This window comes from Mandrillus leucophaeus, unplaced genomic scaffold (assembly GCF_000951045.1).
Source record: "Mandrillus leucophaeus isolate KB7577 unplaced genomic scaffold, Mleu.le_1.0 Scaffold723, whole genome shotgun sequence".
Taxonomy (NCBI): Eukaryota; Metazoa; Chordata; class Mammalia; order Primates; family Cercopithecidae; genus Mandrillus; species Mandrillus leucophaeus.
Genome location: NW_012107842.1, coordinates 30,117 through 42,584, shown reverse-complemented (window position 1 = coordinate 42,584; position 12,468 = coordinate 30,117). Strand labels below are relative to the sequence as shown.

The window sequence follows — 12,468 nt, the reverse complement described above, 5'->3', positions numbered from 1 at the left end:
CCCCTCCCCTCCCCTCCCCTTCCCTTCCCTTCCCTTCTCTTCCCTTCTCTTTTTTGTAACCTGAGGAGAAGGTTTCCAATTGTGGACATTTTTCAGTATTGTGGATGTTCTAGGCCGGCTAGTTCATTGTTTTCAGCAGTCCTGCACATCGTACAATTCTTAGCAGCATTCCTGGCCTTTATTCCCTAGATTTCAGTATCACCTCCTGTTCCCAATAATGGCAACCAAAAATACCCCCTGACATATCAAATGTTTGCAGGGTGAGGCAGTGCAAAATTCCCCCTATTGAGAGCCATTACCTTGGAATCTCTGAAAACCTTTTCAGAAGGTAAAAGAAACAACGGCCTTAGCGCAGCACTTACCAATTGTGTGACTTCTCTGACACTGTTTCTTTACCTGCAAAGTAGGGATAATAACATCTTTCTTTCAGAGTTTAGATTTCAACAGGAACTTTTAGGCACATAGTAAGGTAGTGACATGTGGTAGTCACTGTCATTCTTATTGGGTGAATTCCAGCTACATTTCCCAATACCAGTAATTCCAACTTAAGAAAAGGTGTTTCTCTTTCTCTCTCACCCTGGAAACAGAACACGATGAATGTGGCAGCGGCCAGCACAACTGTGACGAGAATGCCATCTGCACCAACACTGTCCAGGGACACAGCTGCACCTGCAAACCGGGCTACGTGGGGAATGGGACCATCTGCAGAGGTAGGCTTACCACCTTAGGGGTGAGTTGTGAGTAGCCATTCTGCTTGGGCTCTTGGCACTCGTGTGTCGGACCTTCTTGGTAACTCTTGGTGGAACACAGCCAAGGGTCCTGCTCCTGGTTTATCAACTGGCAAGGGTACTATGCATCAGGGAAAAAGTAAAATGCTTTAGATTTACCTTTTGAGTTGAAAGAAAAAGGTATAGGTGTGGGTCAGGGGCACAGTTACATAACTTGATGGCTCTGTTCAGCTTTGCCTCTTGGCGTGGGTTTGTGAGGGAAGCTTCGATTGTGGATGTGGGCTTTTCTTTCCTGTGAGCTTTCCCCGAAGAGCAAGTGGACACTGTTTCTCTCCACACTTGAGGTACCTGCTTGGGTAGGAAACTTACAGTTTTAGCCTTGCTCAGTGTCTTGCAGCAGTTTATCAATTCAGAGGCCAGTGCTCTGGCTTCCCTTAGCATTTAGAATAAAATTAAAATTCCTCCTTCTGGCTTATGAGGGCATTCAGCATCTGGTCCCTGGCTCCTCACAGCTGACACCTCTCTTTCCTCTCACCCTCAATCCCTTTGCCTCAGCCTACTGGGTCCCTGTTATTCCTTCAGCATTGCTGTTGCCTCAGCCTCAATGCTCATTTCTTTCATGTCTCTACTCAAATGTCCCTGCATCACAGAAATGTTCTTTGATCACCCTATCTAAAATAGCACCTTAGTACTTCTTAGCCCACACCATGCTTGATTTTTTTCTTCACAAACACAACCTGACAGAACATTACATGTTTATGTGTTTGCTTGTCTCTGTGTTATCTGCCTCCCCACTAGGATGTAAGCTCCATGACAGTGAATACTTGATATTGTCCCCCCATTGTCTCTGGCATTTAGAGTGGTGCCTTGCACACAGTAGGTGCTTGTTTACTATGTGTTAACTCACCAAATCACCAAAGAGGAAAGGCACAATCATAATGAAAAAATAGGCAACATTAACAAGAAAACAAAAGACATCCTATGAGGTAGGTATTATTATCCTCATTTTAGAAGTGATAAAATTGAGACACAGAGAGGTTAAGTAACTTGCCCAAAGATACATAGTAAACACATTGTCAGTATTCCTCTGCAGGGATGAAATGCTGGTAATGAGTGAAAAATAATTTACAGTGACTAAGTCACTATATTTATGGATTGGATTGGGGAGGAATTTTAAAAGATTGATTTTATTCTGTGTTGGTTAAGGTGAGGTAAGCAGAAAGCCTAATACATGACTATCAGTGTAAATTGGTAAAACTCTTTTTTTTAAACAGCAATTTGGCAAAATTTATCAACATTCAAAGTATGTATTCTATTGATTCCATCAATTTTACCTCTTGAAATTCATTCTAAAAAAGCACAGGTTCATGAAGGGGGGGAAATGTATGTAGAGTGTTTTTTTTTTTTTTTTTTTTTGCAGCACTGTTTATATTCACTGAAAACTGGAAACAACCAAAATATCCATCAGTCTTGGAATGATTACATTTATTTTGGCATATTCATTTTATAGAGTAGAATGCTGTAGTTTAAAACTCTAAACATTTGTATGTACACACATGCACACACACAAACACATACACATACATGTCACATTGAAAGATACCCTACATATTTTTGAGAAAAAAAAATAAAATCAAGTTCAGAGCAATATAGTGTCATCAAATATCTAAGTTAATATTTATAAGTATCTATATACATATTTATGTAAATAAATAAAGACTGGAAACATGCAAACTAGTCACCTTATTACCCATGGGTGTGTGAAAAAAGAAAATTCACTTATTGCTATGAATTCTATATTATTTGCATTTCTTCCTATGGTCTTTTATACGTGAATATTCATGTGTATTTTTTCTAAAGTACCCTGAAGCAAATAAACTAGTGCTCAGCCTTTTTAAAAGGCTAAGGAAATTTCCAAAGCAAAACAAGAAAACAAAAACGTTAATGTAATTCCATGGATTATCAAGCCCACTGCTGGTAACTGCATGCTAGTGCTATAAATCTGAGGAGCAACATAGGGATTTTAATGCACTTTTTTCAGAATTATGTTACCTCATAAAATAATATTAATTGCCCTTGTCCTATGAGTTTGTATTTGCCAAGTCCTCTCTTGCCATTGTGATAAGTGGTGGTTTCACCTTTGTAGAATTTTCTAAGTCCAGCTGTGAAAAAATATGAGTGCAAATAATGTTCCTGGTGTCCGCAGACTGTGAGGGGAAACATATCTTTCCTTGAAAGTTATGAATTAGGGAAAATAATTTTCTTAAAGACATTCTCATAATTGTGTCGACCTCAGTAAGGAAAAGTCTTGTGTTTTATAAATGCTACATGGGAAAGCAATGTGGTGTAGTTGAACAATTGGATAAAGAGCTTGTACTCTATACCTGCTTTCACTACTGGTACTTTGCACCTGCCTTCATTATTGGGGAATTGTAACTTTTATGTTTTTACATATTACATATTAAAATTTGGTTAGGGCTGGGTGTGGTGGCTCACGCCTGTAATCCCAGCGCTTTGGGAGGCCAAGGTGGGTGGATCACCTGAGGTCAGGAGTTCCAGACTAGCCTGGCCAACACAACGAAACCCTACCTCTACTAAAAAACAAAAAACAAAACAAAAACAAAAATTAGCTGGGCATTGTGTGCACCTGTAATCCCAGCTACTGGGGAGGCTGAAGCATGAGAATCTCTCAAACCTGGGAGGCAGAGGTTGCAGTGAGCCGAGATCATGCCACTGCACTCCAGCCTGAGGACAGAGCAAGACTCCGTCTCAAAAAAAAAAAAAAAAAAAAAAAATATATATATATATATATATATATATGTAGCTAGCTAGCTAGTTAGATAGATAGATAGATAGATAGATAGATTAGTATTACTTTCCCTATTTATCTAACAGTATTGAGAGGTGACAATGTGCTAGCAACCCTCACTCTCAGCGCCTCCTCGGCCTGGGCGTCCACTCTGGCTGCACTTGAGGAGCCCTTCAGCCTGCCATGGCACTGTGGGAACCCCTCTCTGGGCTGGTTGAGGCCGGAGCCTCCTCCCTCTGCTTGCAGGGAGGTGTGGAAGAAGGGGCACGGACGGGAACTGGGGCTGCGCTCGCTGCGCTGGCCGGCCAGTGTGAGTTCAGGTAGGTAGGCCCCGGGGAGGGCCAGGCGGGTCCCGCACAGGGAGTGGCCTGCCGGCGCTGCAGGTCCAGGGCAGTGAGGGGCTTAGCACCCATGCCAGCAGCTGTGGAGGTTGACCCGGGTCCCCCAGCAGTGCCGGCCTGCCGGCACTGCACTCAAATTCTCGCCAGGCCTTAGCTGCCTCGCCATGGGGCAGGGCTCAGGACCTGCAGCCTGCCATGTCTGAACTCCCCACCCCGTGGTGGGCTCCTGCACGGCCTAAGCCTCTCCTATGGGCGCCGCCCCCTGCTCTGTGGCACCTGGTCCCATCGACCCCCCAAGGGCTGAGTAGTGCAGGCGCGGCTCCGGACTGGTGGGCAGCTCCTCTGCAGCCCCACTGCAGGATGCACTGGGTGAAGCCAGCTGGGCTCCTGAGCCGATGGGGACTTGGAGAACTTTTATATCTAGCCAGAGGATTGTGTGTGTACCAATCAGCACTCTTTATCTAGCTAACCTAGTGGGACTTGGAGAACTTACCTGTCCTGAACTGTGTCTAGCTCAAGGATTGTAAATGCACCAAGCAGCACTCTGTGTCTAGCTCAAGGTTTGTAAATACACCAATCGGTACTCTGTATCTAGCTAACTCTGTGTCTAGCTAACCTAGCGGTGACTTAGAGAACTTTTCTGTCTAGCACTCTGTGTCTAGCTCAAGGATTATAAACGCACCAATGAGCCCCCTGTCAAAACGGACCAATCAGCTCTCTGTAAAATGGACCAATCAGCAGGATGTGGGTGGGGCCAGATAAGGGGAAAAAAGCAGGCTGCCTGAGCCAGCGGTGGCAACCCAGGCGGGTCTCCTTCCACTCTGTGGAAGCTTTGTTCTTTCACTCTTTTGCAATAAATCTTGCTGCTGCTCACTCTTTGGGTCCACGCTGACTTTATGAGCTGTAACACCGTGAAGGTCTGCAGTTTCACTCCTGCAGCCAGCGAGACCACGAACACACCGGGAAGAATGAACAGCTCCAGACGCACTGCCTTTATGAGCTGTACCACTCACTGCCAAGGTCTGCAGCTTCACTCCTGATAGCGAGACCACGAACCCACCAGAAGAAAGTAGCTCCAGACACATCTGAACGTCTGAAGGAACAAACTCCGGACACACCATCTTTAAGAACTGTAACACTCACTGCAAGGGTGCGCAGCTTCCTTCTTGAAGTCAGTGAGACCAAGAACCCACCAATTCCGGACGCAGTATTATTGCATAGAATCACTAAGGGAGTATATATTTGGTGTTTTAAACTATAAAATGCTAAACAAACTAAAGACTAGTATTAGTCTTATAATAAAGAAGAAGGAAGAGGAGGAGGAAGATGTCAGTTTATGGCCTTCTGCCTGAGATAACCAAATTTGGGTCTCCATTTCAGGGCATACATTTTATAGTTAACTTTGCCACCTGTAACTGAAACATTTACAGTGGGAGTTGGACAAGAATAATCAGACAACTTGAACTAAGTCTTTTTCATGTTTACTTTTTGTTTGTTTGAGACAGAGTCTTGCTCTGTCACCCAGACTGGAGTGCAGTGGCTTGATCTCAGCTCGCTGTAACCTCCACTCCTGGCTTCAATTATCTTGCCTCAGCTACTGAGTAGCTGGGATTGCAGATGTGCCCCCACCACACCCAGCTAATTTTTGTATTTTTAATAGAGATGGGGTTTTACCACATTGGCCAGACTGGTTTCCGACTCCTGACCTCAAGTGATTTGCGTGCCTCAGCTTCCCACAGGACTGGGATTACAGGCATGAGGCACTGCTCTCAGCGGAACTAAATCACGTCATTCTCCTGCCTCAGCCTCCGGAGTAGCTGGGACTACAGGCACCCGCCACCACGCCCGGCTAATTTTTTTCTGTATTTTTAGTAGAGACAGGGTTTCACCGTGTTCCTGAGGATGGTCTCAATCTCCTGACGTCGTGATCCACCCACCTCGGCCTCCCAAAGTGCTGGGGTTACAGACGTGAGCCACAGTGCCTGGCCAACTAAGTCTTTTTAAGTGCTAAATATAGAAAAGCTTTTCTAGATAGACATGATATTGTTCATAGACTTGACTAAATCTGGTTAGAGGTAAACAGTTAACGTGCCTTTTAATAAGCATTACATAAGACAGCAGTTTCTAGAACAATACTAATTGGTGTGAATTCTCTCAGATGGGCTTCTGTGGTGGTTGATGCCCATGTAAGGCGTCTTTTCTTCTTTTGGATGGAAAATACTTGTTCAGCTACAAAAACTCTCACTAAGTATGTGAAGACACCTTGATGTATGTATTCGTATATGTTATCTCATTTAGTTCCCACCATCATCTTGAGAAGTTGATGCCGTTATTCTATTTCACAAGTAAATTTTAAGTAAGACATAGTTGAATCTGATTTAACTCAACTAGTGGAACTGCTTTTAGTTTTTTCCCTCCCTTTCCTCCTTTCCTTTTTCCTCCCCCTTTTCCTTCTCTTTTTCTTTCCTCTTCCTCTCTTGGCTGTTTATCATTTAACTCTCTCTCACACACATTGTATTCTAACTAGAAACTATAGAGAAAATAGAAAGGGAAGACAGTGTACAATGACAATCTAGAATTTTTTAAAAAATTGCTCACATACTTAATAAATAGATTAAAGTCGTTCTGAAACTATGCAATATGTTTTGCTCAATATTTTGGCATTTGAGTTTAAATGGACAAAACGCTTGCAAACAGTTTCAAGTCAGATTTGCATTACCTGACATGAAGGTTAGTCTTATCAGCTGCAGAGCGTTTATCTGCTTTCCCAGTCCTGCATTAATGCCAACACAGAAAGTGAGCTTTAACGAGGCAGTTGTCAACATGCAGCTGATAGACTAAGTCTTCTCTCTTACCTGTCATTAGTTCTGGATAGAATGTGGTGATCTTTGAAAGCATTCTTGTCTTAATGGCTGATAATATTGACATTTATTTATAAAACATTCAGTGAGTGTGAATTCTGTGTCTGGGTACCAAAAGAGCAAAATCAAGTAAGACAAGGCCCTGGGGATTTCACCATTTAGTGTTGGAGAAAGATTTGAACAAATTCTTCCAACCCAACAGAACATTTACAAAATGGTATTATCTTGTGTGAAAGGGGATTGTAAAGAATTACTCAAAATACAGAACTATGTGAAAAGCATATGCATTAGTTAGGATTCCTTTGGTTGCAAGTAATAGAAATCCACTGGCAAACTGGCTCTGTAATTTGCAGAACCCAGAGAAAAATGCAAGCATGGGCTCCTTGTTTGAAAAGTGGGAAAAACTTGCTAATTAAAGATATTGAAATACAAAGCTTTAAATTTTTTCCCATGATCTTTCTCTTCTCCTGTCATGGAGTTTTGTATTTGCTATTGAATATTGCTCCCTTAGGCTTGGGGATATTTTGGGGATGAATGTTAACCCTGTAGGAGCTTCAGTCCCATCTTGCCACTTGGTACATTCATGTAGCCCATCAACTTTGGGGTTTCTCACTCCCTGACCAGTGTACTATGATTGGGCCTAGGACAGGGAAATTGAGTCAAGTACCTCCCCTTCTCTCAAGAAATCTTCAAACCAACTTTAATATTGACTACCTTTCAAATAAAATCACTACAATAAAATTCAGGTCACTGTAGAAACTCCAGGAACATAGGGGAAATCTTTATTCTAAGGCTCTTCAGATTCCTGTAGTTCTCTGAAACCATTCATTATGAGTATGTTTGCATTGAGTGCATGTGCAGACAAGCTGCTTCCTGGAAATTTCTGTTTGATGAGTTGCTGGATAAAGCGTGTACAAGGAAAACACAGAAAGGCAGAAACAGAAGGCCAGAGGTTTGATATAGACAGAAAGATTAATGTGACAGATCATGCTAAAGCTGTAAACACAGTCCTGAATTAAATAAGTCAAACAGACATCTCACATGTACAAAGATGATTTTCAGAGGCTCACAGGCAATATGAGAGAAAGGGAGAGGGAGAGGGAGAATAGAAAGGTAAGTTGTTATACTAAGGTATCACCAAGGATAATAAACTATATAAACTACTGGACTGTGAATCAGAGAAGATGAAATTTGCGGAGTTTGAAGAAAGCAAGAGGAATAGGAAGCCTTTGGCAAAAGTACTTACAACACTCTAGACATAGTTTTGAAACGTGGTTAATGTAATGAGGAAGAATTCGGGAAGGTGCCAGTCTAAAATTCTGCCCTTAGGTGCCTTTATTTAGACCAAATATTGGAAAGAATGTTGAGGGCCAAGACTGTCTGATATCAGGGGATGGTTTGGCTCGATTAGGGTCAGGTCCATTTGTAAAAACACATTCATATTGAAAATCGGGGGTATTTTGAGCATATTTCTAAGAGTGCTCTTCTGGTTATAGAGCAATTTCATAACAGTTTAAGAAAGGATTTGAGACTGTACCCCACATAGGATTGATTTATAAAGTCAGAAAGTAGATAGATGAGAGGTGGCTTAAGGTCAGACTCAATCAGTCAGAAGAATCTTTGCAGCAAGTGCTCATTGTAATTAGAGCCAGTTAAAATTTCCCACCTACAGAGGCTGATGGAGCGGGGAGGTATACCTTTGGTAGTGTTTAAGCTTCTCTTAAGCGTCATATTGAAATAATTGGACCAGGTGATGTTACTATAAGAAATTTGACTTTCAGATTTCTTTAGAGCTATTGGATGATTTGACCATAAATCATAAGCATAAAGACAAGATTGATGTGAACGTGGATGACAAAAATCCCTTTTAGTTAAGTTTAATCAGTTATCACAAAGTGCTCTTAACACAGGGATACAAATTTTTAACATACAGTGGTAAGAATTAGTTTGTCAAGAGTATGCAGAACCTTAATGCCATGCTTAAATGGGTATAGACTGAAGGAGTGGGCTACAGAATGATGGAAAAAACATACATTTTTTTCTCTTAATGTATTTTCTTTTGAATGAAGTCTAAACTTATTAGCAAAGCACTCAAGGCCCTGTGACATGTGGTCCCATATGGATAGTTTGAACCTCATCTCTTGTGATATCATCTTTCCCCATTACCTTGCCAGTCACACCTGAGAGTTAACTGATCATTTTCCCAACAGACCAGGCCAGATGGATGATTTCATGGCCCTTTTCCTTCTCCTTGGGATCATTTATTATACTGGAGTGCATTATTCTATCCTCTCTTCTTCCAATTGAAATCCTATTCATCCCTCACAGTCCAGCTCAAATCCCATTTTTCCTTGATCTACTGAGTCAGAATAAATTGTTCTCTCAGTTTTGCTTGTAGTATTCAATGTATTAATGTCTTGCTAAACTTAGCTGTTTATATTTCAGCCTTTGCCACACCTTATGCATAATGGGTGCTCAGTAAATACATAGATGCAAAATGAGAATTGGCCAGTTGATTTAATGCAAATCAACTCTGCTCTTGTAGCTTGGTGTGTTACTGCAGAATCTACACCATTATTCTGAAAAATCGAAGAAAAATTAAAATTGTGAAGTAAACTTTTATGTAATATGTATTTTAATGTTTTGAAAAATCATCAGTGGACCTGTATTTAAGTTCAAAGACACTGTCTGTTGCCTACAGAAAATTTAGTCTATTATATGTTTAATGCCTATAGATACTGAAAGTCCTATAGACCCTGAATATAGTCATAACAGAAATGATCAAATCCTTTGGCCTAATTTGAGAGGCAATAATTAGGCTAAGTTTAGCTTCCTTTTTGCATGATATCTATTTTAAAATCTTACTTATTGACCCTTTTTAGACTCATTCAGTTATTCTGCAATTATATTGTGAGCTGGGTTTAGAGCTGGGAGGTACTGCTGGACAGTCAAGGCAACAGAGGGACACGACAAGTTACTAAACACATATTAAGAAATAAAAGAAGGCCTGCCAGCTATCAAGCAGAAACATGCTTTTGCCCATAGTTTGCCTTTTGAAGAAAGGCTAGTGTAAACAAAGTTTTACTACATGACTTAGGGACTGTAGATTGGCCATTTCACATCCTTCAAATCTGTAAAACACCTATGGGCTGATTTTTACTGATATATTGGCCAAATATTTTATTATAGCTTTTTACCTCTTTTCCTGAGATCTGTTATGATACAGCCTTCAGCTATTAATATATTTCTTGTCCATGGGAACCTAGAATTAGTCCCCAGAAGGGAAAGGCACAGGACTATGGCTGAGCCACCCTGCTCATTCTCCAGAACATTCAAATTGGGCAACTACCTGTACCTTGAGACTACAGGATCTGCAATCATGTTATCAAGGTAGAAAGAAACAACATACATTTTCTGTAATTCTCCTTGTTACTTAGTTTTGTATAGTACCCCGGGCATTTAATTTTCTGATTAAGTCTCTTTGGGATGATCAACATTCTAAGATATTCAAGGCTCTTTACAAAAGGACTCGAAAACATTGTTCTAGATTTAATTTCAAGTAAGTACCCCCTTTCCACAAAACTGAATGAGTCTTTCTTTCTTACATGTGCCTCTTCTCTTTAGCTTTATAATTCTATCTTTTTTTCTCTTCTTAGAATGCCCATCTATAATATCATTAATTGTTTTTACTTGCTGGAATGAATTTATAAATCAAGGCAATCATCATAGAAATTATTGAACAAATATTCATTGTGTACTTATGATGAGCCAGGCACTATGCTAGGCTATCTAATTGGAAAAAGACAAAGGTAATCCAATGATCAGACTATAGTCTGAATGGAACTAAACCTCTCTGAAGCATTTAAAATCATCAGTCCTTCCTTTTATTCTGTAAACATTTTATTTCAGAGATGCTCATATTCTCCTGGGTTTCCTTCTGTCTCAGGTACCTCCTTTGATTATTTGATGGATTCTTACTAGTCAGTAAATGCTGTACTGGCTCAACATTTCCTCTCTCTTTTTGTTTGCCTAGGTAATTGTGTCCAAATATAATGGATTTAAATAGCATCTATATGCTAATGACTATTAAATTTATATCTTCAGCCCCAACCTCTTCTCTGATTTCTTCAGAGTCACGTAATCAGTCATCTACTTGAAATGTCCACTTGGATCCTTTAAAGGTATCTCAAACCTAGCACAACCAAACAGAATCCTTGATTCCTTCTACACATAGTAGATTTCTCATTTATACTTCTTTCCCATCGTAGACAATGGGATTACCATTGACTAGGATTTGCTCAGGTAAAACAATCTAAGTATTTTCTTTGATTTCTCTCTCTCAGATTTGTTATCAACCCATCAACAAGTCTATCATCTCTCCCTTCAGAATATCACAAATTCAGCTATTTCTTATCATTCCCATAACTTTGCTTTAGTTTAACCCATGATCATCTCTCCATGGAATGTTGCCCTAAAAAAAGCTAGATGTAGAATTTTGGAGGCTGTGAATTTGATGGTGAAAAGATGAGACGTTTTAATATGATAACTTCTATTTTCTCAATAAAATATAAAATGCAGTCACGTATTGAAGAATGAGGTTAGGACAGGTGCTGAAATCACTGAGAAGGATGACCAGAGAAGAGACACTTTAATAAATGAGAGGTTGTAGTGGAAATGGACAGGTTGGGGGAAGTGGCAAAATGAGCTTCAAAGGAGAAAGGGGCTTTGCTGGAGAAAAGGGAACTAGTCTCAAAATGAAAATGGGAAACAAAAAGTATTCATCCTCTTTTTCTGAAGTTCAAAGAATTATAGAGAAAAGTATAGCCTCTGCCTGAGAGGGCGGCAGAAGACCCAATTCTTGACTAAGATGGAAAACTGAAGAGGCTGTTGTAAGAGTTGTTGCTGATAAAAAGAGAATTCTATTATAACCATTAGGTGTGTGGGCTTTGGAGGAAGATACATTGGGTTCATATTCTGGTATTTCTATTTACTAGTTATGTGACCTTGAGCAAGTAACTAAATTTTTTAAAAATTCCGTTTTCTCCACCTGTGAAAGGTGACTGTAAAAGAACATACCTGAACACATAAGTTTATTTCTCTAAACCTCAGTTTCTTTATCTTTAAAGGAGAACTGTAAGGGTACTTACTTCACGTGACTGTAAAAATTAAATGAGATAATACACTTATGGTACTTAGGTTAGTGCTTGGAACATAGTAAGTGCTCAGTAGACATTAGCAATTGTCAATACTATTATTAGCACAATGAATAATCCACTGAAATTTTTCTCCCTACCATCTTTACTGATATCATTGCATCTCTCTTAGAACTTATGGTGGTTCTTGCTCTGTAATACTTCATAAACATTATGTATATAATACACATATATTTATGCATATGATAGCCATTTTCTGTCCTTATTTAATGTACTGATTGCCTTTTTAACATATGTTGTATATATTACTATATTTCCCATCATACCTACCACAGGGATGGATCATCTCAATATGTATTTGTTGGAAAAAATAAAAGTCAATAACTCAAACTTTATGATCCAAGATACTGCCATATACATCTACCCACCCAAGTGTGGCATGTGCTCTTGAGTAGGACATTGTCTTTTCATATGTGTCCTGGCCTAGGTGTGACCAGTGGGAAACATTCATGAGATTCAGATCAGTATTCTAATTATGTAGCCTGAAACAGCATGGAATAAATTTCTCTGTAGGTC

The 12,468-nt window shown here is 40.1% G+C and overlaps 1 protein-coding gene across 1 annotated transcript in view; it reads left to right on the top strand.

Moving 5' to 3' along the window:
- The window catches only part of NELL1 (NEL-like 1 (chicken)), a 603,019-nt gene extending 594,409 nt beyond the window's left edge, over positions 1-8,610 (top strand). Inside the window, exons 15-16 of the mRNA XM_011965414.1 lie at positions 588-730; positions 8,521-8,610. Coding sequence (XP_011820804.1) covers positions 588-730; positions 8,521-8,610 — 233 coding nt within the window. The remainder of the gene's footprint in view (positions 1-587; positions 731-8,520) is intronic.
- Positions 8,611-12,468: the final 3,858 nt, after the last annotated feature.